The sequence below is a fragment of the Lichenostomus cassidix genome, chromosome 15 (assembly GCF_008360975.1).
Source record: "Lichenostomus cassidix isolate B80296 chromosome 15, HeHo_3.0, whole genome shotgun sequence".
In the NCBI taxonomy this organism is placed as follows: Eukaryota; Metazoa; Chordata; class Aves; order Passeriformes; family Meliphagidae; genus Lichenostomus; species Lichenostomus cassidix.
Window position 1 is genome coordinate 7,714,772 of NC_139496.1, and position 25,499 is coordinate 7,740,270.

Sequence of the window (25,499 nt, forward strand, 5' to 3'; positions counted from 1 at the left end):
TGCAGCAGTGTGGTTTGCTTTAATTAAACACAAGTCCTTGTCTCAGGGCCTTTAATAGGCTTACTTGCGTTCTTAAGCCTAAGCACATGTGGAGCAGTTTGCTGGATTGAGTTGCCGTACAACTTATTTTGGATTTGAATATTATTGCCAGCACTCATGTGCTAAATTAGGGGAGAGTAGAGGCTTCTTTCCTCTTTTTTTTTTTTAAAAAAAGGGATTCTAATAACAAGTTACAGAGACCATAAGTGATGTGCCATTTTGAGTCACATCATCTGCTGCTGTAAATGTGATTGTATGTTCTCCTAAAATTTGCAAATGAAATATGAAATTCCTTTATATGTAAGTCCTTAAGAGACTTCAGCTGCCCATATTTATAAAGGTTCCTAGGCAGCACTTAGACACTTCTGGCAACTGCTGTGGCCTTAGGAACTCTGTGAATAGCTCTCCCCACAGGTGACAGGCGCTGCAGGGCAGAGGGAGCTGGGTCTCCTCTGCAAGGCGATGCTTGAATAATGCTCAGGACTTCTCTGGGATCATCCTGAGTAATGTTAATTCTGTTGTTCTTAGTTTTATTTTAACTGCGGTGATGGGTGAGAAGCTTTCTCTGTATATTTGCTAGTGTTCAGGGGTTTTTTATTACAATGCTGCATAACTGACCATATGATGATTTTAAGTATTGGATATCCAGGAATAAAGTGGTGCTCCATGCTGGAGTTTGCATTCTGCACAGCATCCCAATGCTTTCCTAGGGCAAGCTACATCTTAATAGACTGTCTGGCACATTACAGCTGCTCCTATTTCCAATCATATAACTTCCTGAGGCAGTTGCTTATATGGAAAAGTGCTTTTGGAATGCTTATATATTTTTAGCTGTCTCCTATGTAGTGCAACAGATGGAGACAGGGTGGAGAGCCAGCACTGCATGTCCAGCCAAGACAGGCCATCGTGGTCTGCAGACCACAGTGTGGAAACCTTTGTCTCATACATTTATAGACCAAGACTTCCAAAGAAGCATCAAGCTTTAGAGAACAGCTTTAGTAGTAAAGGTTGCTTTGCATTAGTGGTTTAGTTCCCATCTGTAAAAGTACAGCCTCCAAAATTAAAAGTCCAGTTAATTACTTTTGACACTTCAAAGTATTTTTCTGGAATGTTTGTATCTGAAGCACGAGTGTGCTCTGCCCAGAGGAGAAATGGATCACTGCAGGCTAGTTTAAGGGAAGAGAAATGCAAAATGTAAATATCCAGAAAATAGAAGTTTACACTGGCAGAGACTGTTGTGTCATGTAACTTTATTTGTTGGATACAAGCTGCCCGTCATGCACGAGGAATGTTCTTCCCAAGCAGGATGCACGTCTCCCTGCCCTGCATGAGCTTCCCAGGGCCTGTGTAGCCAAGGAGGCAGATGCTCAGGTTAATTTTGGACTTGCTGCAAGACCCCACTCTTGGAGTACTGTTTTAAGAATGTTAGTAAGTTGAAAAGTGATAAGTCAAAACTCCAGAAATCCAGGATAGAACCCACAAAACTGAGGAGTTAAAGGATGTTTGGTTGGTGGGCCTCCCAGAGAGGAGTGAGAGGGAGAGGGGCTTGGCTTCTCTCTGAGAGCTTTTGCAGACACTTGGTATTTTTAAGCATTACTGGCTGTTGTTGAGGGTCAGTGGGACCATGTGGTAACTGTTATGTCTTTTTTCTTTCCAGCTTCATCACATTCCGCTCTTGTGCATATCTGGACAAGAAGCATACAGTTTTTGGAAGGTAAGTGAAGGATATTTTCGGCAGCAGCACAGCAGACATCCTCCCCTGTGTTTGAAGCCTAAAGAGAAAAAAGTAGTGACTCTTGTAATTGAACTGGAGCAAAATCCTAGCTCACAGTCCAGTTCTCCTGGTCATGAGTAGGTGGACAGCAGTGCACCAGTGCCAGTCAGCAGACCCTGCCTTTTTTTCCTCCTTCCATCACTGTAAGTTGCCTTACTTCCCTTCTGTGGGTGGCTCTCCAGGAGTCATGAACAAAGTAATCATCATCATGTAATGAACCATGTTAATATTTGTGCATGTTAATTGTTGGGACACAAGAGATTAGCTCTTTAGTACTTCTTTCATCCTCTTATGAGCTATCAGCTGAAAAATTAGTCATGACAGGACTGCTCTTCATCATGGCATAGAACATAGAGCTTCTGCATAGAAGAGGTCTTTTGGCCTTTCTTATTCTTTTTTATTTTATTCTTCTTTTCTTTCATTCCTGACACTTACCACTAGTATAAAATGTGTATATTTATACGCATGTGTGTGTATATACATACATGTTTATGCACACATATATAAAGATACTACCAATGCCCAGACAGCGAGAGAACTTCATTCCTTATAGAGAAGTCTCTTCTGTAAGTCTTCTCCAGTGAAGCCTTCACATGATAAAGATTAAGGTATTTATTGCAGAAGAAGATACAAAATCTTTGTTATAGTTTGTTCTTTGCTTCCTCTGCTGCAGGTACTTGGTATTTACCAAGTCAAGCAGAGCTGTTCTCAAACCTCCCTAGTGCAGGGCAGGAGAGGGGAATGTTACTAGCCTGCTGCATTGGTAGTTCCTGAGAATCTTACAGTCTTTTTTACTTGTCGATTTGGGGGTTTATTCTTTTCTTAGTTTTATTCATTTGGAAGTCAGCAACGGAAAATAAAACCATGTGCTGTTTACTTTGATTGGATGTCATGCAATTGTTCTGTACAGTGAAAGTGATATATTTGATATATTTAATCCATCTTCCCTGCCTGCTAGTTCTTGAGGCAGAAACTGCTTCATTTTAATGGCACTTTATTTTAGTGCTGTTAGTTCCAATACTGATTCTTCGATAATTGCACTCTTGGAAAGGTATTTCTTTCTTCTTTCTCAAGTTTGTCCTAGAAAAATTCACAGTTCTCTTGTCCTTTGGTGAAAGCAGATAAAAAAAGCAAATTCTAATACTAAAAGCTGAGAGCCAATATATTCTTGGAGGAGTTACCTTATCCAGATCTTAAGACTATTTCACTTAAGCTACAATTTGAGTCCACCTTGCAAAAAACCCTTCAAATCCCCTACAGTAATGCTGTTAACCTGAGCTGGCCACCTCATCAAATAATGTCTGTGCCAGGACAGCTCAGCTGAAAATGTGTCTGTTCTTCAGTTCTGGGTGCAGCCTGGCCTCAGTGAGCATCCTGTGTAGTCCTCCAGTGTCCTCTCTGTGTTTCTCCAGTATGCTCCAGTTTTACCAGAATTCACCAGGAAAGTATTTGGAGAGCAGCTGAGCTTTCTGTGGTGCAGGGAGTGCTCCCCAAAGCCTTTGCACTGTGCCAAATATCTCAAATACCTTGTGAGCAAAATAGCTGAGATGATGTTACACACTGTATAGTGCCCTTTAGAGAGGAATTACTGACTCCAGGTAAATCTGGTTAGGTGTATACAGCAGAGATTTTTGCAGTTTTAGCAAAGACTGTCTTAATTTGGAATTATCTTTGCTGCTACAGAAGTCTGAGCTTAGGTGCCAGAGAGAAGTGGTGCTGCTTTTATTTTTAGCTGAATTACAATAGAAAAACTTATAAAAAGTGTTGGTTTAGAATCATATTTGGCTCCCTGCATGAAAACTGAGTGACATCTTCATATGAAAACAGAGCAGAGAAATTTTGCTCTGACCTGTCTTGCATGTAAATTAAGATAATTTCAAAGAAAGTAAAAATGCAGATACTGGGATAGATGTATCCCAATCAGGTCTGTATTAACCTACAAATTGAGTTCTTGAATAATTGAATTTACCTACAAATTAAATAATAAAAGGTTGAAGTGTGTAGCTCCTAAGATCTATATTTTGTCATCAAAATTTTTCAGCTGTTTTAACCTGTATTGTTTTTAAAAATTATAAAAGGCAGAAGACACCAGATATTGTACCTCTAGCAAAACCAGAGTGAAACAGAAAGGAGATAATCTAGCATGGCTGGGGACCAAAAAGAGAGAGGGAGAGAAGAATGCCTTCCTTTGGAGCTGTGTTGCAGGCTGCATGGATTTCCTGCTCCAACAGAGCTGCCTAGATTAAATTAGTAATTACCATTTCTAGTAATTACTATTTCTTCTGACTTAGAGAATGATGTAATTAACACAAAAACCAACCGGTGGCTTTTGTGGGCTTTTAGCTTGCTGGTAAGAGGTTTAATATAGAAACTGAGATAATGTAAACCAACTGACATGCATTGGCTCTGCACAGAGGGGATGAGAAGCTGCTGCTTGGGGAGGGTCCTGCCTGCTGCTGCTCTGGGCTCTGTGCCTGGGGTCTTCCTCCTACCTGTGCTCCAGGCAGGGCCTCAGTTGTGCTGTGACCTGCAGGAGCTACAGGAACACTACAGCCAAAACAGCAGACAGGCTCAGGTTTCTGTCTGGTGTGCTTTATGAATCTTAGATGCAAGCATATCCCATCCATGTTGTTCTTATGTTTTCTGTTCCAATGGTTCACAGCTCCTGTGGCTCAGAGACTTGGTACATTTGCCCTTTATAAGCCGAAATAGAAACATAATCTCTGTCCCTCAGAGCTGTGTAAGTAGAAAAGAGATTGCATATAGATAGAGGGAACTTGTGACATTGACCCATTTCAACCTACCTTCCACCAGCAGTTTATACTTCCTTTGGGAAAAGAAAGCCCTAGGAAAAAACAAAATTGGAGCCTGTTACAAAGCTAAAGGCACACATTAAAAGGTGCATGTTTAAAATAGTAGGGGAAAGTGATCAACAGAAGGAGAGAAATGCTTTCAGAATTTTGGGTGAAATTTAGGACGAGCAGAGCATGGTGGGCTTGAAAATGAGGGCAGGTTGCAGATATATGGTGTGATAAAATGAAGGGCAGTAAAGGGAGCAGAGAGAAAAGTGTTGTGGTCAGAGTGGCAAAGCTGGAAATGATCCACATAATTAGCTACATAAAGCAAATATCAGGCATGATTCAGTTACCCAGTTACTGATAAATAGCAGTAGGTAAATTACCCAGGTACTGTTAACACAGTGTTTGCAACATTCTCTGTATGATTTGAATCAGTGAATCCCAATGGCTTCTAAGCTGGAAAACTCATGTTCTTGTGGCTCTTCTGCTTTAGTACATTTGAAGGTGGGAGAAATTGTGTGACAGCAGAAGAGCTTATTCTGTGTAGGGAGCCTGACCTAATTTTGCACTGCAGAGTCTACTCCCCAGACACCAGCATAGGAGCAGAGTGAGGTGGGAAGATGAGCCAGGCCTCCCTGAAGAAACCATGGCTCTGGTGTCCTGTAGCACACGAGGACTCAGCTGTTGGAGCTGCTGTCATTTCCAAAACAGCTGCATGATCTCTGAAGAGGGACCTGTGCCAAGGCAGGGAAGTCCTTTCATGCCAGGTTCATCTGTTGATTCTAGTTTCAACAAGCTTTTTTCCAAGTTGTTTTGTTTTTTCAGCACCCTTTATTACCATGTCTCACCTGCTAGATTAAACTCTTATCTAGGAGAGAGATGGAGGTGTTTTGGCTGCATCCTTGTTGCATGTTGGAATTGCTCACTCCACTGCAGATTGGGTGTATGCACAGAAAACATTTTGTCCTGAGTGTACATGTTTGTGCATGTATGTATTGTTCTGTGTGTGTGTGTGTGTGTGTGTGTGTGTGTGTATAAATGTATGTTCTCCTTTTTATAAAAATAACCTTCAGGGCAGAATGTGTTCACAAAAGAGCAATTTTTCTTTCTGGTTTCTGTTTGTAGGTTAAAGCTTAAAAAAAAAAAAAAAAGGTCCAGGTATTGTTCTGGTATCATCTTCTGACCAGAAAACTCTAACATGTTGGCCCACTGCCATCCCCAGCATTGCATAAGGCCTAATTCCTATAATTCTTCCAAACAAAAGTATGAGAAATAGGTTCATGTGTGAATGTCTCTAGGACTGCTGGGGAGATGCAGTTTTCTTTGGGGGCAGCACTAACTAATGTATAGTGAGATCTTCACTGGCATTTTGTAAATGGATAGAGCCTGCTCTGGATATTTACCTTCTGCATCACGCAAAGGCATTGGCAGTGGTTATGAAGCAAGGTCACTGGTTTACATAAAGGAGCCTTAACAGGAAGTAAGATTTTAATAACATATGTGAAATGCAAAGGTTTCCAGTGCTAACTTTCCCAGCTTTCAAGAAAACAAAATTGCACAAGTAAGGGCACATTTTTGTTTTCATTCCTATGCTAACATTCCTGTGTTTTCATTCCTGTGCTAACAGAAAAAAATACCCTAAATGTACCTGCCTTGTCGTTCATGCTTAAATGTAATGCAACATTTATCAAGCTCCTCTAAAAATACAAGCTGTCTCAGGGATGCTGAGCTAAATATATAGTTGAGATCATCATTCCTCTGTTCAACATCTACTGGAAGCACACAGCAAATCCTTGATTTCACTGGTTGTTCTAATGTAAATGGTGCCTTGAAAGTGTCATCCTTTTCACTGTCAGATGTCATCTGAACATCTTTTTAAACCTTACATAGTCAGTTTAGGACAAAGCAGTGTGACACCTTATAAAAGGAACAGAGCCAGGAGCAGTGGAAAAGGTTAAACTTGTTTATGCCCTTCTCCCTTCCCTTCCCTGCTGGCTCCCAACTTGGCACAAGGGACACTGCATGGGACCAGCCAACACAGTGAGAACAGTCACTGTCTGTGACACACGTTTAGCACGTGTAAAGAGTATAAAGGGATGTTAGCCTGAATTCCTGGAATCTGCATTTTCTTTTACTGAAAATTATGTACAGAGTTCCTTGAATATTAGAATAATATTAAATAGTGGGTCACTCTTTAGAGGGTTTTTTTTTTTTTATGTTTGAATGTACTGATCTGATGTTTTTTTGCAGATATAATTTGTATGGGCTTTTTGCTTGGCACACTATATGTGTTGCTGGCCAGGCATGGAATCCTAAAAACTTCTGTGGTGAGGAGCAGTTGCTGTGAGGGATGCCAGTGCATGGGCTTTGACACATTCTATCTCATCAAACTGATTTTAGTGCTGCAATGTAACATCATGAGATTTGACAATAACAACATGTAACATTTCAAGGGCCTGCAAGTACTCTGTCTCTGTCAGATCAGGGGAAAGCTTGCAAAAGCCTTTACAATTTAGAATATTCAAATGTTTTTGCATCCAGCACTGACTGCTAGGTTAGTGTGTAGTTCAGTTTTTAATAGATGAGTGAAGTTTGCAATCAGATCTTACCCTTTATGGATGTTAATTCTTAGTGGTGAGATACCAGCCTCAGCCAGGCCTGACCCTGACAAAGCTCCCAAGTGCTCCCTGAACAGAAGTGACTCGTAGGTTATTTCCTGTCCCTCTGGTCAGAGCTCTCTCCTCTGAGCTGGTGGTTTGTATTCAAATCAGTTTTTATTTTTTTATCAGTATTGCAGCAGTGTTTTTATAAAGACAAAAGCCTATATTGAGAGCTGACTGTGCTGACAGTAATACAGAAATACACTGTGCAAAATGTTGGACAATGCAAGGATGTAAAAGGAAGCAGTTTTCCCTTTGTGAGACAAGAATTGTAGAAGAAAAGAGAATGACACGCTCTGCAGGCATAACAACTTTGTCTTCTTCTCCCTTAGCCCTTTACAATCATGTCAAAGTAGACTATTTAGGTCATTTACTGATGACCTGTGAATGCCATGTCTGTCACAGCCTTTCCAAGTGTACAAGTGACAAAATATTCCCAATAAAGTTTAATTAGCAGAGCAACTGAAGATCTGGTAGCATCAGTAAAATGCATTAGGGCTAATATTGTGGGAGGTCTAGCTATGGGCTAAGGGATTACTCAGCTGAGATTGCCAGTGCACAGCTGATCTGGCCATTTCAAATTATCAGAAACCTAATTAAATGAAAACATACAAGCAGATAATGAGTGAGCTGTTGGCTAGAAAATCCTCCGATATTAAATCAGAAGTTTCCTTTGGGGCAGTTAAAATACAGTGAATATATCTTAGGCTGGGTGTTAATCACCAGCATTATAAGTGAATCTGATATTGGCCTGGAGGGGAATTTTGAAATTGAGTTTTTGTTATGAACTTTCCAAAGTTCATGCAGGGTCTTCAAGCCCTGTGCAGCCTCCCTCAGTCTGCTCCCTCCAGTCACAAATTACTGAGGCTGTTCTAGCCTGCATACATGGGTTTTAATTGCTCCTAAAAGTCACAGCCTGATTACAGAATATCAGCAGGCCCTTGGGGAATAAAGTTTGGAGCAGCTCTGAAACCTGAGCAAGCACAGCTGTGCTGGGGCAGGTGCTGAGAACACCTCTCTGTCTCAGTTCATTCTCTGTGGTGGGGTCTGTCCTTTTGGTTGTGCTTACAGCCTGTCCCAGCCCATGGGGTGGCAGTGAGGGCACTGGGGGGTGGTGTAGAAGGTGTATTTCTCCACTGGGTCAGCTGAGACCATGGCAGGTGAGAGTCAGAGGCCTGTCCTGGTGCTGGTCGGGCAGCCTCTGCCATGCTGGGACTGGATAGACACCTTTGAGAAGGAAATATCCTGGTATGAGTGTGTAAAATGTATAAAGGTAACTGTGTGTTTGGTGGAGACATTGCTTATTTCTTTGATAAGAAAGCAGAGTTAGGTGATAACATGCTCCACATATTCCATCAGTTTGATATTTTTTTCCCCATCAGTTTAGTTTAATTTGATTTTCCCCCATTTCATCTGCCCATCCCTTGCCAGCCTACCCATGCTGGTGCTGGAGTCCTAGTAATCCCAACAATCAGGCATCAAAACAGCTTCCCCCCTGTGAAAGCTGGGGGATTGCTGGCTCTTGGCTTGCCCTGTCCCATGGGCAGCCCTGGGTTCCTCAGTGGGCAGTTCCTGCCCTCACTGTAGAGCTCCCAGCCCCCAGCTCCCCTGGCTCCTGGAGCAGTGTTTTTGAAAATTAGCGGCTGCTTCTCATTGTCCCACAGCCATTAATAGGGGCTGTATTTTTGGTTCCTGGCCATGTGGCTTGGCTCTATTAAAACAGATGTTGTCCAGCTACAGCCTGCTTGCTAATGGATCTGGATCACTCAGCATCAACAGCCTGTCTTCCTCTTTATTTACTGCTCTTCTAAGAATAGCTGTTTTCAAATTTAATTGTGGATGATGATGTGGATAAAAGTGTTAAATACCCTGGGACCGAGAGCTAATCCCAGCAGGACCCCTCTGAAAACACACTGACTCAGTGGTTCCTGTTTAAAATTAGATTTTGACACCTGTCAGCCAATTTTTTATTTAATGTGTGCTGTAATCACTTTATATCATTCTGGTTCCTTAATCAAAATATCAGCCACCTTCCAGAAGTCTGTTCCATGGACACTGTTATCCCTGTTAACCACATCTGTTGTCTCAAAGATAGAAGGTTGTTTGACAGACACTGTTTTTCACAAAACCTTGTTGATTGCTGTTACTTATTTCCTTTCTTTCTTAATCATGTCATGTCTCCACTATTCCATTATTTTACTGGGATAGATGACAGGATGACAGGATTATAATTATCTGGGTTTCCCCATTTATCCTTTCTAAAAATGCTTTTCTAGAATGTTCCCATTGTTCCACACTTTTTTTGAAAATAAACGTGCAACAGTCCAGAAAGCCTTCAGCCTCAGACATTTTTCAAGCAAGTGTTTGAATATATTGACTTGAAAAGGGAGAAGCCAGGGATCTATGGCTCTCCTAGGTGAAAACTGCTTTGAGAAGTGTCCTTGCATTAGCCTGTGGCTGTGACTTGATGCTCTTCTGCCTTCCCAGAGCCCTCAGGAGCTCAGAGTCAGGATGTTGTTCTGGAGGAATCCTGTGCTTTCTGTGTTTCTGCTGTTAGTGCAGACAGCTCTGTCACTGCTCTCCTGTAGTTACTGTTCTCTTCCTGATAACACTCTTAGGTCTCAAATACTATTTAAAAACAAAGAAAAAGAAAAGGTTAGTTCTTCATCTGGCTGGTTTGTGTGGATCCCAGGTTTTTGGACAAATGGCTTTGCTTTGCCTCTGAGTGTTTGACTTTTCCATGTCCTGTTTAATTTTAAATTCAAATCCCAAATTTGAGAAAAAATCCTTATCATCCACACTGAATTACATTATCTTAGGTCTTCCAAACATGATGATTTAAAAATCTGCTAGAGTAATGGGCATAAATTAGATGCACTAAATGTCAGGGTGTAGGAATATTTTGAGTATGTTGTGACAACTGGATAACATGTCCTTCCTCTTTCAGGGTGGTTGGTGGCTTTGAGACTCTGACCGCTATGGAGAATGTGGAAAGTGACCCAAAAACAGACCGTCCCAAGGTATGTGTGAAGCACCAGGGGCAGTGGCCTCACGTGGCAGTGCTGGTCACTCTGCTGACACTTCTCAAAAACAAACTTGGGGAGATGGCACAACTTAATCAGCAGATGGAATTACTGATCTTCTCTTCTGCTCCCAGGAGGAAATACGAATTGAGACAACAACTGTTTTCGTTGATCCCTATGAAGAGGCAGATGCACAGGTGAGGATGGTTGGTTGGTTGGTTGGTTGGTTGGGGTTTTTTTTGTAAAGCCAAAGCTTTTCTATGGAGAACTTTGTAACTTAATCCTTTTTCTTTGCACATGGGCAGCACCCTGGCCCATGTGTTTGCCAGCTAAGATTAGGCAGCTGCCATTCAATATTGCCTTTTTGTCAGGATCCTGGTCACTCTTTCAGTGGAGAGTTACTCTTGTTACTGACTCTGGCACAGCTCCCAGTCCATCAGGCTTCTGATGGTTTCCTTTCAAATGCCCCCAGTAGCTGTGGGTAGCTGCAGGTGAGAAGAAAGGAGTCTGCGTGTAATGGCTGCAGACAGCCTGTTTGTAGTGGCCCTTGAGGGCTGTCTCCTAAAGCCTGCCCTGTAATCTCAGCAGTGCTGATTGCTGATTTAGAGTGCTTTAAAGCTTCAAAGAATTGTAGACATTTTCTCCGTATTCTCCTCTATCTCTTGCAACAGATTGCACCCTTTGCTTCCCACAGGTTGCTGCTGAAAGAGAGAAGTTCCAGCAGGAAGAAGAAGCAGCCAAAATAAAGGCTGAAGTGGTCCCACCAAAGAAAGAGGTTCAGGCTCCTAAAGCTTACCGGCAGGGGATTGGAAAATACATCAACATGGCTGCAGCGTGAGTTCCCTGTCTGTCTGACTTTTGCTGGGTGTTTTAGGTGCCTTTCCTGCTGGATGCTGGTCCTGTCCAGTGCCATTGCTCAGATGTTTGGTTTGAGCCAGCAAAGACACCCTCAATGTAGTCCTAACAGTCAAGAGTTTACTTGTGTTGTTTTTCAAGGTGACACATTAACTGAGCTTTTCTTTTAGCACTTGAACATGATCAGGTTGGTCTTTAAAAGCATTTGCTGACTTCAGAACTGTAGATACATTTTGAGAATTCAGAAGTCTTAGAGGAACTGTACTGTGTCACTTCCTACACCATCTTTTATCCTCTTCCTTTTCTGCAGCTATTTCTGAAGGCCCACAGATGTTTATCTTTTAGCAACCTCTCCCCTGCACAAAGTAGCTGCCCCAGGCCCCTGTCAGTTTGCTGCTCTGGTTCCCTGTTCAGCCACACTAACAGCTGTACTGGCACAGCTGAAGAGGCTGGAAAGGGGAGCAGGTTCCCTGGCTTCCTGTGGGAGCACGGGGCATCAGGGGAGCTCCAGGGTACCTGGCTGGTTGGACAGGCTTATTCAAAAGCACCCTCTCCCAGACACCCTTTGTACCCCTGTTGGGATTGGCAGCACTGCTTTCTTTTCTAAGGACAGCATGGAATTCTGGCTGAGCAGCAGATTAGCATGTGTTTTGGAAAAATTAAAATAGATGCCTTCCACTTGATTTTTAGCAGACTTCTCTAAAAGCATTTGCAAAAATGCTGTTGTCTGTCTGCTGTATAAAGGCCTGTATTTATGCATACACAGGTCTGGGCAGCCATTTAATCAGCTTGTGTGTGCCTCTGTGACTTACAGGCATTTGCATAACTGTGAGAACAGAAATATGTTAGCTCAGGTAGGTCAGTTTAATGTGTCAGTAAAATTTTTCAGTTACAGAATATTGCTTGTCCCTTAAAATACTATGTCCAGCTTAAAACTGCTGGCATGTTGGACTCTTATTTACAGTGGAAATCCAGCAGAGTTAGTGGCTCTGTTGAAAAGACCAGGTAGTATAAAAAGGACTTTCACTCACTGCAGTCTGCTTTGGCAGGTGTAGGGTTCTCTGTTCTCCCTATCAGCTACTGATATCTGACAATATAACCACAGCACATGATCTGGCTGCATAGTATTCCCTGGGGTTGCAAGCTCTGCTCAAGAGAGGCTGATAATAGCAGCAGCAACTGCAACAGGCTGGGCTCAAGAAACAGAGGAAAGGATCCGAAAAGCTCTCCCAGCTGCTTTATACCTAATTCCCTATAAATCATTTTGCTGCCACAAGTGCAGGTGACGTGGTGTAGAGAGAACTCATGGCTTGTGTTTTCCTGATCGTGCTAAAAAGGTACAGCTGTTAAATCTTCAGCTCTGGCCTGGAGAACTTAACTGTGCTTCAAGCATGTTCCTGGGAGTGTTCAAAGCCTGATCCAAACCATCCCCATGGACTCACTCTCCCTCTTTTTGGGCATGCTAAAGGCCCCCAGCCCCTGCAGTCCCCATGGTGGCATGGAGCTTGCACTCATCTTGAGCCAACAAGGGAGGGGCTGGCTCCGGTATAGCTGGTGCTGGGAAAGAACAGGCAGAGCAGGCATCCAAGCTGCCCTGGTCCCACTGGCAGTAAAGAGTCCCTGAGAGTTGTTTTCATTCTGGCTGCAGGAAGCGCAGCGGGGAGGATGATGGGCCCTCAACCAGCACAGCTGCGAAGAAAGAGAAGAAGAGCACAGGCTTTGGGGACTTCAGCTCCTGGTAGCACCTGGGGAGCCCAGCACTGGGGCAGCACAGCACAAACAGGAGCCTCCCACGTGGCCCCAGAGAGTCCAAAAGGCAGTCTGTCCTGGGCAGGGAAGGCACCAGCCTGCCCTTCCAGTGGCAGAGAAAACTGCTGCTTTGTTAAGGCTGGTTAATGTGGCTTTGTTTTCTAGAGAGCACATTCCCCCACTGCATCTTCCTCGAAGGCCGTTTTGTTGTTGTTTTGCAAAGCAGGGAGCAGGCAGCCCAGCTCCCCGGGGATCAGCTGGAGCCTTTCTCTGCGTGGCTGGCAGCAGACCAGGCAGAGCCCAGCCTTGCAGGACACTGCAGCAGTGAACAGCTACGGTGCTGAAAGAGCTCCTTTTACAGGTAATCGTTTCCAGACCAGCCAAGTGTGCCAAGCGAGGGAATGAATTAATGTGCTGGGAAGCGCCTGTGCTGCTGGAGAGCTCTGTGGAGGGGCTCCAGCCGGTCCTGCCCTTTCCTTCCAGCTGCCTCCTGCTGGTTCTCAACAAGGACCAATTTTGTCTCCTCTTTGCCGGGATCCTGGCTGAACTGACTGCTGTCAATCTCCGAAGGGCCTCGCTCACTCTGAAACGAGCCCTCTCTGTACACATTAAAGCCTCTAACAGCCTGGGAAGCTGCAAATCTACATGGGGAGCCTGAGGCAGCTGCACCACTTATTCCTTCCAGTGGCTGCCCTTCCCTGAGCTGCTGGACAGCCAGAGGTGCCATGATGCACCAGTTCACACCTGCCCTCAGGTCCCAGAAACTACAGCCTTGAGCAACTGAGCAGGAATAGAAACAACTCTTTTGTTTGTTTTTTTTAACAGCCATCCCTAAAGCCTGGTCCTTGCAGGGTAACACACCTCATTGTCTGCCCCAATGTCAGGCTTCCCATCATTAGGAAAAACCACATAGTGTAGCTGACAGGCATATTAGATATTTCCATTACATACCCACAAATTATCAGAATCTTAATAAAGGTCTTGTGGGGGTAAAGATAGATCAGCCTGTGAAGTTTTAATCCCAAAGCATCTGTGTGTTACTTTCACTTGCACGTAGCAGGTTAGATCCTGGACATTACTTTTCAGTTCATCTTAGGTGTTTTCAGATAAGAGAAAGGCCCCTCTTACCTCCAGTTGTGGCTGAGGAGAAAGTTTTGTAATCCCCTTTGGAACAATACATTTGTATTGGTGGTTTCATGTTTTAAGAAAAGACTCCATTTATAAGAAATTGCTGTAAAAACTTTTGGAAAATATTTTGCATTAAATGCTTTTATTTTGTTTTGAGTGCTTGCCTTTGACTGCTCAACTATTATTTCCAAGATCACAGCATTGCAAAGTTGATTGTTGTGCAAGGAAATGATTCATTCCTGCATTTTAGGATGCTCATAAGGAATTCTGGGATCTCTACGGATATGATTACATCTTTGTTAAATCATAGGAAGTTCAAACTAATTTGAAAGAATAATAGGGGGAGTTTGTTTCGCAAACGTCTGTTTGAAATAACAAGTGTTTGATTACTGGAATGGGGGATTTGATGGTACTTTCCTAAAGCTGAGTTTCTTCTGTCTTACTGGAACCTCTCATTTCTCTTGTGCTGGCCCTTTCATTATAAATTGTTATTGATCCTCTTTACCTAATTCGTACTTCAGCACACTTTTGAGTAGTCAAGAAGTTCACAGCATTACTAGAGCTGGAAAAGGCAATTTTACGAATCCATAAGGATAAAATGCTTTTTTTGTACTAGATTAAAATGGGAATTATGAAAGAAAGGGGCTTTTTATTACAAGGAAGGCAGCAGAGGTGTGGCAAGGATTTCCATTTCAGCAAGTCCTTGCTGCAGATTGATCCAAGGGGCAGTTTCCTGTTGTGGCAGCAGGCTGCAGAGATAACTGCCCACTTTCCCTTTCTGTTCCAACTTTTTGGCAGAACCCACTGCAGTCCCTGAAGGACCACTCCTGTGCACAGTGCAGAGGGACTTCTGCCCTTCCATGGGCCTTTGCACCCTCCCTTTCCACACCATTTGCCACCATAAGATTGGACACAAAAGAAAGTAAAATTTCCTGGCTTCTAGGAAGGGTTGAGTGTGACCCTTTCAGTTTTACTCCAAGAAGGGGTGAAGCTCTCCAGCCATGGTTCACCTCTGGACCTGGATCCAGCTCTCTGGCCTGCCAGTGCTCCCAGCTGCTATCAGTGGCTCCCAGGCTGGGGGACACTGGCTCTGGCCCATCCCTAAGGTGCCTCTGTGGGGCCCAAGGGTCTGGCCAGTGCCCAGTGCTGAGTCAGCAGCCAGGCTGGGCTTTGCAAGAGCTCTGTGGGGCCAACACTGTCACTGTTCCACCACAGCCAGGCCCTGCAGTTTTGTCCTGCAGAGCCCCCCCTCACCTCTCTGTCCTCCCACCCCTGTAATTCTGTGTATTCAAGTAAATTCCTTTTTAATTTCAACTTCCTTCCAGTCATTGGAATCTACAAGGCCAGTGTGACACAAGCTCTTCTCTGAAAGAGGGCAAGGGCACAGAGAGCAGGGCAATGTGCTGTATGCCTCATTTTTCCAAAACCTGGCTCTTTGCAGGGTGACTTGCAGTTTCCACTACCTGAGCCAGGAAAGGGGAGGAAGGAGGCTGTATTGAAACCTTTTTTTCCCCTTTCATCACTTGGTTCTCCAGCAAAGATGGTGCATTAAAGGAATACCCAACCAGCTCCTGCTATGGCCAGAGGGATCAGCAGGAATTGTGCAGCCTTGCTATGGGAACTCACTCCTGGGAACCACTGTGCTGTTTGTAAGCACATTTTTACATTCTTTGACACTTTTCCAGTAAATGTGCTTAGAGAGAAAAAGCAGGATTTTAACCAGGGGCTGAAGAAGCTTTTGTCTGGCCTTGACTAGAATAACACCAGCCCTCTCTTACTTTGCACTGCTCCATACCTGAGTTGTTCTGCTGAAAGGCAATGGGTGACCAGTGAATTCATTGTTTCCTGAGACCTGGCACCACAGCAGAGAGCAAAAGCACAAAACACCCTTGAGAAGGCAGTGGTGTGCAGTAGGGCTGGCAGCTGGGGCCGATTGTTTCCATACAGTCACACAAAGAGGGGGCTCTCAGGAGGCTCAGCTCTTCACCTCTGCTTTTTCTGGCATGAATTCAGCCTGGCCCCTCAAGGAGCAAAGTATTGTCTATGTGGGAAACAGCACAGATTGAACAGTTTTTCAAGCCAAGTAGCTGCAACTCTGTTACCATATTTACCAAGAGAAAAAGCCAAAAATATTACTGTTCAGTTTAATTTTGCCTGTTACCTGCTGGTTTGAATGGCTGCAGCCCAGGAGTTCAGACTACCAGTTGCTCTGCTTCAGCATCGTGTGGTTGATCATGGTGGGACCCATCTCATATGGGGCCACCGACTGTTAGAAGTCACACTGTGTTTGAAGGTCTCCAAGGAAACCCTGCTTTTCCCTCCAGCCCCTTTCAAGAGGCAGGTGAGGCCAGCGTGGGCTGTGAGTCCCCTTGGCTGTTGGGAGTCACAGGAATGACCATGCCACCCCTGCAGCCAGAGGGAGCAGCTGGCCGATAAGCCCTGTGCTCAGGCACTGCGTTCTAAATATCCAGTATTTCTGGGATTCCCCTGCCACCCCTCGCCAGCAACGTTTGGAAGGAACAGGATGTCGGAAACCTGGCACAGGAAGCAGCTTTTCTAAGCAAGACAGGGGATTTACCAAAAGACCCCCTAGGTTTGCACACAGTTTGCTTCGGAGGAGGCAAACAAACCCCTCAGACGGCACAGGAAGGAGGCGGCAGCGCCGGGCCCGGCGGGCTACGGCACGGCGGCTCGGCCGGGAAGCTCTCACTTCCGCTCTTTCTTTGGGAAGTGTATTTGTTATCGCAGCCTGTGCTGTGGCTGTGGGGAAGGGGCCTGAGCCGTGGCCCCAGGAGGGACATTCCCCCTGAAGGGGCACTCAGCCGTTTGGGACAGGGCTGGTGGTGGCGGGACGATGGCGGGAAAGCCGGCCAGAGGACACCGTGCAGTGAAGCCGTGTGGGGCTGGCGGCCTGAGGCCGTTCTGCCCTCAGCCCTGGGGCACGGGCCGTGAGGGGCTGCTGAGGAGCCTCGGCGGGCCCGGCACTGACTCAGCCTCCAGTGAGCTCAGGCGCTGCGGCCCGGTGACTTCATCCTCTGGAAATAGCAACCGAGGAGGAACCATCTCTGTCACCACCGTACCCGTACAGGCACTGGCTGCTGCCTGCACTGCTGCCTGCCTCGGGCCCCAGCTCGGCAGCTGGCTGAGCTCCAAGGCAGGAGCAGCCCCTCCTGCCTGCCCTCAGCACGGATGGGTGCTGGAGCTGCTCCACACAGCCCCTCCTGCCTGCCCTCAGCACGGCCAGGTGCTGGAGCTGCCCCACACAGGACACCACAGGCTGGGGCTCTGTGGCTGCACAGGGCTGGTGACATTTGGCAGCTGCCAGCCCCGTGAGGGACAATGCACGCTGCTGCTGCAGGAGTCGGTGAAGTCAGAGTTCATCAAGGCCAGAGAGGTCACAGCTGTATCACCCCGCCTGCTCAGACAGCACAGACAACACAGTTTACACTCAGCCAATAATGGCTCCTTGGCTAAAATGTGTATTCCGGAAAAGGCACCTGACTCCCTGCGAAGGCTCTGAAGGAAGATGACTCCCGTGGCTCCCCTGGCTGCAAAGCAGAGCCATGGCAGCAGCTGGCAGTGGCTATCTCAGGTAACAGGGTCCTCATTCGTATCACTGGTGAGCTGAGTCGTCCTGAGGTTTGTGCTGGGGCAGCACAGAGCAATCCCTGAATGTTCTATGGCACTGCCACAATGGCCAGGGATCTTGGAGGTCACACAGAAGCACCCTGTGGGTGTCCACTCTGGGTTTTTCCAAGGGAACAGTACAGGGACAGGACTTGGGCACTGGGACCAGTGTGAAGGGTTGGTGTGGGCACAAGGCAGGTGTCCCAGAGGCACCAGTCCTTGCATCCATCTGCCTTGTCAGCCGTGGCAGCCTTTGTTGGCCACTGCAGGACAGGCTGGCAGGAGCTACTGCTGCCAGCACGATGCCACAACTGTGAGAAAAACCCTCCCCAGCCCCACATCCCCAGGCTGGGGCAAGCCCATGGCCAAGGCCCAGCATCTGCCCCCTCCAGCATTGCTGTGGAGCTTTCAGGGGTTAAAGCATCTCTCCAGGCAGGTTTGGAGAAGGGCTGTAGGACTTTACTGGATTGTGAGGAGCAGAGAAGGCACAGAGGGCTCCACGAGGGGCTGGGATTGATCGATCTGCCCAAGGGAGGAGGAAGCAGAGTGGGGATCAAGGCAGCTTCCTAGGCCCCTCTGCCATTCCTGATGTCACAAAGAGGCCAAATCTTCCCTTTTACACAGAAAAAAGGCTCATCAGCAATCACAGCAGGCTGGGTTTGACAGCTCATAACTTAATGGCTTTTAAAAAATAGCCACAGCCTGTTTCAAACACTGGTCAAGGTCTCCTCTGCCCTTCCCCCTGGAAAGCCTTCCTAGCTCTCACTTTTCTGTTATTAGATACTTTCTCTAATCTTTGGCCTTCATTTATTAATGGCTAATTATATCTATTTGCTTTAGTGCCAACATTGTCCTTTAGCTTGAATAGCTTTTTTGCCTCCCTAATGTTTGCTTCCCAGCGCTATTTATAGGCAGCAATTGTATCCCCCTGCAGCCACTGTTGTGTTTGGCTACATGGGCTCTGAGCCTTTGGCCTGCTCTGACAGCCCTCCTGCCTCCCTCAGTGTCCTCGTCACGAGTGGAGGGGGTCAGACAGGTCCCAGCCAGTGCCTGGCTGTGGGAGAAACCAGCTGGGTGTCAGCACTGGCCATGATGCTTTTGGGGCAGGAAACTGGGGACAGAGCTGTGTGTCCCCAGGGAGTCCTGTGGGGTTATGTTTTTTAGGCAGCCCCATGGGGTTATTTTTTTAGACAAAGGCAGGGATCACTCCAGGCTCCTGTTTGCCTTCCCTGTTCCTCCTTCCACATTTCTGTGGGGGCAGAGGAGCGCCCGGCAGCATGGCCCACCAAGGCAGCGCGGGAAGGCGTGTGATTCCTCGCTGCACTTTCATCCCGGGATGAAAGGCATGATAGAAAACATTTGTTTTTGTGATAAAAGCAATTGACCCGGGAGGAATCTGCCTCCCCAGGGTGGCCTGCAGCAAATCGTGGAGATAAGGCACAACAGGCAGCAAACACCAAGTGCTTCCAAGCCTCGGAGCAGCTGCAGAGCAAATCCCTCTCCCTACGTGGAAGGAAACCCACACTGGGTTTCCACAGCTGCTCTGAAGCATGGACAAGACAGCCAGAGATGGTTTTAGTGGATTTTGTTGGGAAGGAGAAGGTCTGCAGAGGACACTGTTTATTTATTTTTTTTTTAATGAATGGCCAGATTTTTTTATTGCAGACATCTTCACCACAGATCTCAGCCGAGCTTTTAATAGATGGGTTCCTTGCCAGCGGCAATTGCAAATTGATTGCAGCAGAAATGGCAAGTGAAGACAAATATAGTGTAGGCTGCCTGCAGGGAGAGTGCGTGGAGGAAACTTCGGATGCTATTTTTGGTGTTTTGTCTCCACTGCTTACAGTATTTCTAATCTTTGGTTTTCCTTAAAAAAATGTTTGAGGGTAGAAATGTTTTGTTGTTGGGTTTTATTTGAGGTTTAAAAAGTTCCATTCTCTGGAGAAAGAGTTGGGTGCCAAGTCTCTGCCCAGCTCTGTGGAGCTGCTGGGTGCTGTGGCCCTGGTTGGTGTGGCAGGAGGGTGAATTGCTGCTGCTGCTGCTGCTGCTGCCTCTGTCCCCTCCACTGGGACCAGAACCAGGCCTGTCTCTCTCCCAGGCACTGTGCAGGGCTGACACAGAGCCAAACCCTGATTTCACCCCAATCCATGGGAACCTCGTGGGGGTGCAGGAAAGTACAGCACTCTGTCTCATAAAGAAAGGAAACCCTCCCACGCTGCCGAGCCGTGGCTGCACCACAGGGGCCAGCAGCAGCCCCAGCACTGCAGTGAGCTCTGCTGCTCAGCACCAGTGCACTTCATTTGGTCCCAGCCAGCTCCAGGAACTGCAATGGTTGGATGCTCCTGAAACACAGTGGGGTCTGCAGGTGACATGCTTGACCTGGAGGGTGTTCGCTCAGGACTGCAAAATCATGAATCTGGGTGTGGCCAAGAGTCCAACTCTTGGAGGAGGGCACTCCAAGAGGAGGGCTCTAGCAGTCACTCAGGTTACTTGGCAGAGCAGGAAAACACTCCAAGTTATTTCTGGGCTTGGGGAGCCACAGCTTTGTGATAGTGATGTTAAAGGCTGTTATCCTAACCTTTTCAAACCCAGGGGATGGTCGGGATGTGGTGGCAAATTGAGGCACAGTCCCAGGACAAAAAGCAGAGGTGTCTCGCTGACACGTGTCCATGGGTGTGAGAGATAAAGCTGTGGTTAGAAATAAAGAAGCAGAAATGCTCATAAAAGTGTCAAGCAAGAATGGGGGAAACCTGGGAAACTCCAGAAAAGTGAAATAAAAGCAACTCATAGCAGGGCTGGCTGTGACCACACGACCAGTGTCCACCTGGCAGTCTGGGATGTTTGCAGCAGCAGCTCAGGGGAGAGAATCAGCATCTGGCAGCATTTCGGACCATGGGATAGGTTTATTTGCTGCATAGGAGGCTTCCTGGTATGAGAAGCCCCAGATGTTCTTCTGCAATCTTTTCAAACATCCCTGTTTGTTCAGACTCTGTTTTGCTTTGATTTGATCAAGCTGCAATCTGTCATTCACTAAAAAATCCCTCAATTTCCCATGCTTGCCTTTAAACAATGTAAAAGGCCCCTCTCCATCAGCATGCTGGATGATGCTGGCGTTGGAATAAAGACAGTAAAAATGGGAAAAAGAAGTTGTTCATCAGTGGTTCAGTGAGCCCTTTAGCAGAGGGCACCTCTGTCACACCCTGTCACACCCAGCCAGGCTGATGTTACATGTCCAGCACAGTACCCAGCTGCTCAGCATCACCCACCGTGCGCTGGGGTGGGTTGTAGCTTCTGAGCATCTCTGGAAAGAAAAAAAAAATTAAAACTAAAAACACTTTAAAAAATGTTTTTAAGGCAGTCACTATCATCCACCTCTGATAACTGCACCAGCCACCTGGCCTGCAGTGCTGTGCCCACAGGCCTTCTGCAGGCAGGATTGAGATCCCAGTGCCCTGCAGTGGTGCCTGTCCTGCCCCTCTGGGCACCTCTGGGAGAAGGGGCTCAGTGCCAAAGCAGGCACATACCCTCTGCCTGGGGTTTCCCAGCTGGGAGGGTTTTCAGCTGGCCTTGCTGGGGCTGGTATGTGCAGATGTACCAGGGAGAAGCGCAGCAGCGCTTGGGAGCAGTCCAGGGTAAATGCATTTGGTGCCACACGCGTCTGCCCGGCTCTGCCCTGGCACAGGCACTGGCCCTGGCGCTGGCAGCGGTACTGGAATTGCACCACTGCAGGGTGAGGCTGCTGACCAGACAAACCCCCTTTTTGGGGCTGCAAAAGTCTCAGGGGCAGCACACGCCAGCTCAGCCACCCCCCGGAGGTTATTTCGCAAGAGAAAGGAGCTTGTGGAGGAGGTTTTCGTGGCTGGGGATCAAAGTCCCTGGCAGCCGCCCAGATTCCCAGCATTTAGCATTGCACAGCCCGGGTCTGCAGCTGGGTTTGTGTGCCAGGCCGCGGCAGGAGGCGGCAGGAGGGGGAGTCCAGGGCTCGCAGGGCGGGAGGGCTCGGCTATCCCCGTGCTGGGTTGCTGGGGTCAGCCCTCTCACCAGGCAACATGGAAATGGAGATCAAGCCCCATGGCCGCCCCTGGGAAGGGCATGCTTGGGAAAGGGGCAGGCAGTGAACAGGACTCTCGGTCTCCAGCAGACACAGGCAAGCAGCTTTTTTTTGTCCAGCAATGGAGTCATCGTGTTCAGGTCCTGCAGCATCCCAGCTAGTGGAGCATGGCTGGACCTTCCCTGTCCTGATTTGGGCAATGCCATTCTCATCCCAGGCAATAATCCTGCTTTCTCCATCCTGCTGCACATCTGTCTGTCCCAGGCTGTCTCCCAGTCCCCAGTGTTGCCAGGACCTCAGCTGAATAAACTCATTTTTTGCCGTGTTTGTGGCAGCAGACTTTGTGGAGATCTGGGAGGAGGCAGGCAGGGACACAAGGAAGACGTCAACTGACTTTTTACAGCTTTGATTAGTTAAGAGCATGTGTTTACATGGTGAATAACCTGGAGGGTCACATTTTAAGACACTGATGTATTTCCCCCTCTAAGGCAAACAGCATGTTTATCCCCGCCAGGTCTGTGGGGCGGGACGCAGAGCTCAGCTCCCTTGCCAGCCCCACTCCCAGAGCAGACAAGGTAATCAGTAACACCACCCCACCTTGCCAGGGCTCAGTAAATGTTCCTGGTGTCTCCTCTGCCCATCACAGTGAAGCTTTTCCCAGGTCCGGTCTTTCTGGGGCACCCTCTACCAACACCCTCATCCCGCGGAACCAGAAAGGCTGGGAACCGCCTTTTGATTTTCAGAATAAATGTATTCCCCGAAAATTCCCACCCCGAAGCACTAACCTATAACCCTTGTCTGTCTCTGTTGGTTTTCCATTTCATCTGGCCGTATTTCCATAACCAGCTTTTTTTTTTTTGGGGGGGGGGGGTGTCAGTGTCACCTCCCAGTGACTGTAAGTGGCAGCAAAGGGCTGGGTGTCACCCGCCGTTCCCGTCGCAATCCGGGTTGAGAGAGCACTGCTCGCCCACACCATCGCTAATCCCGCCCGTGTCGCTGCCGGACGCTGTCAGCAGACACTGGGCTGGCAAGAAACCAGGCTGGCAGTCGCCGCAAAAAAGGGTAGAAAACTGCCAGGTTTGGGGCCAGGAGCTGTTCCTGCTGTGTTATTATTGGCAACCTCTGTTATAAGGCAAAACAACAAAATTAAGAATAGATGTAAAGAGCAACGTGTTTTTTTCTCCATCCAGCTGAGCTGTCGAGAATAAATCACCGGGTATTTTTGCAAACACTCGGCGAGGCTGGGGAAATCTGCTGGGAGCCGGAGCGCTCAGGTCAGGGCTGTCCTGCCAAGAGATGATTACAGCCTGTCCTGGGGACAGAGGAACGGGGAACAGGGCCAAGAGGTGTCTCAAGTCCAGGAGTAAGATTACAGGCTGCGGGGTCAGCAAAACCCTCCCGCGTTCTGGGCGGCACCTGAATCCTTTCCAGAAAGGAAACCACCCGAGGCATTGCTGTGCCTGGCAAAGATCCCTTGGTGGGGGGCAGGGGGGCTCCAGCAGCCCCGCCAGGAGATGGCAGATGCTCAGGGGAAGATTATTCAGTCAATGCATGGCATTTCTGCCCAGCACTGAGGTGAAGGTCTTGGGTCCTGCCATCACATGTGTGTGGGGGCAGGGTGCTCCCCAGATGCACACCAGGCTGGTTCCACAACCCTGGGGTTGCAGTGCTTAGCAGTGGAACCCCCTGCTCCTGACCCTCTGCCTGGAGTTGTACAGAGGTGAGGTGAACATCTTTGCAGACTGTGACCTCCCAGTCAAAGCGCAGATGAAATTTGTAATGTTCCTGTCTTAGGAAAAAGAATAGTAAGAGTAGGTTAAACATCCAGCTCAGCACAGTGCCTGGCATCTACTGCAGCAGTTAATCTACAGCAAAACAAATTACATGTTGCTAGAGCTTGGCAATGTGTTTTTTAGCATCCATATGTTTTTTGAAGGGAGAGGGCTCTCACACACCCCACTCACAGGGCACGGCTGCTCTGTCGAGGAATCAGTGCCAGCCTGAGCTTCATTGGGCCCAGGGCACAGCTCCACCGCCTCCACCCCCTGCCAGGCTTTCACCTGCCCTTAAAATCAATCCCACAGAGAGCAAGGCCACAGGGAGCAACAGCCAAGCCAAACCAGAGCCACTCAGAGCTCGGACCAAGGGGACACCCTTGGAGGTGGTGCCGGGGTGGTGACAGAGTGCTGAGGGATGAGGAGCAGGGGCACAGTCCTCAGGTGTGTGTCCCTGCCCATGCAGTAAGTCCAGCATCCATCCCATAACCTCCTCACCTACAGGCAAGTCCCTGCTCAGCACCACACATCCCAACAGGCTGCAGTAAGTCCTGGCACAGGCATTCCCTGCCAGGTTTAGGCAGTGGTGGAGTTGGCAGTGCTGACCTCCTCGGTTTTTTGCCAGGCGGACTGCAACAACCTTCACTTCTCTGTCCAGCATCTGAGGGGATCAAATATTTGTGTATCAACTTCATGTAAACATGGGGAAAAGAGAGGAAAACAGGAAAAATGGGCAAGAGGGGTAACTGCCATCTGTTCTGATACTGCTGCTTGTTCCCAGGGCAGATCTCACTGACCCATGATGTGAGGGCTGGAGATCCTCGTACAGCCCAGCTGCTGTCCTCACCACTTGGACATAATTCAAGTGTGGAACCTGCTGCCTGGCTCAGAGAAGATGAGCTTGGTTTTCAGGGCTGACATGCAGAAACCAGAGAAGTTTCCATGAAGCCCTTCACACTGGCAGTGTTGGGTGAAGCCCTGGCTCACGTTACAACTCCTGGGATTTTTGAGTGGCAAAACCATGGTGTGTTAATGCTCACAAACAGGCGCCAGAACAACAACCTGTGTGGGCAGAGAGCTCAAATGTTGTATCTTGAACCAGCCAGGCTCTCTCCTAGGCACCAGCACCAATCCTGCCCACAGGAAGGGATTATGTCCCAGCCAGCATAGTCAGGCCATGGTATTGCTGGACATGAGCAGCTCACAGAGCCAGTAACTGCTCCTGGCTCTCAAGGCTTTGTCTGATTATGGCACAGCAGAAGGGAAGATCCAAGAAGAGGAGAGGACAGGGGAGAAAAAGGAGAAAAGAGGAAAAAAGAAAACAGAGAAGAGGGGAAAAAAAGGACAATGACGAAAGCCAAAAGATGTAACAGAAAGCAATGGCAAGGGGCAGCACTACTGCATGATCAGCAAAAGGCTAGAAAAAGTCTTGGGGGACTCCCACCCCCTGAGGGGGAGTGTTCAAGCCTGAGCACTGAACAGGCCCAGCCCAGTGGTCAGCACTGCATGTCCCTGGGTTGGGGTTGGTTTCCAGCAGGAGCTCCCAGCTAGCTGGGATGCAATGCCCAGCAGCCAAGGAGCTCAGCAGCCAGGGAGCTTTGCCCAGGCACTGCTGGTCACGGGCAAGGCACCCCCTGGGCTCCAGCAGCCAGACACAGCTCCAACCCCGCCATGTGTGCGGGCTGTGTCCCACCACACTGTTCCAAAGCACTGTTTTGCATCCATAGTGCAAATGGGAAAAGCAAAGATTAAAAACACTCCCCCCCACCCTCTGGCATTGCTGCAAATGCTTTGTCATGTGAACCTCTGTGTGATGGTCACTGCTGTGCTGATTTAACCAGCCCTGTGGGCTGGGTGTCTGCTTGCAAGGCCAGCTGCTGGATTTCTAGGAAACCAAGGGATGATGCAGGTGGTTCTCATGCAAGTTTGCGGCCTGATGGGATCAGATTCAGAGCAGTGAACCAGGACCATGTGTGCTTGGATATCACCCTGTGCCGTGCTGGGCAGGAGCAAAAGCCCT

The 25,499-nt window shown here is 47.7% G+C and overlaps 1 protein-coding gene and 1 long non-coding RNA gene across 2 annotated transcripts in view; both read left to right on the forward strand.

Moving 5' to 3' along the window:
* Positions 1-14,182, forward strand: part of PPIL2 (peptidylprolyl isomerase like 2) — a 67,211-nt gene extending 53,029 nt beyond the window's left edge. Inside the window, exons 16-20 of the mRNA XM_085075843.1 lie at positions 1,697-1,753; positions 10,219-10,291; positions 10,429-10,491; positions 10,989-11,128; positions 12,798-14,182. Of these exons, the coding sequence (XP_084931969.1) occupies positions 1,697-1,753; positions 10,219-10,291; positions 10,429-10,491; positions 10,989-11,128; positions 12,798-12,891 (427 nt within the window). The 3' untranslated portion in view covers positions 12,892-14,182. The remainder of the gene's footprint in view (positions 1-1,696; positions 1,754-10,218; positions 10,292-10,428; positions 10,492-10,988; positions 11,129-12,797) is intronic.
* Positions 14,183-16,391: 2,209 nt separating this feature from the next.
* LOC146430295 (uncharacterized) lies at positions 16,392-23,877 on the forward strand. Its single transcript, XR_014855321.1, has 2 exons — positions 16,392-17,219; positions 17,271-23,877. It is a non-coding gene; the product is annotated as an uncharacterized LOC146430295 (long non-coding RNA).
* The last annotated feature ends 1,622 nt before the right edge of the window (positions 23,878-25,499 follow it).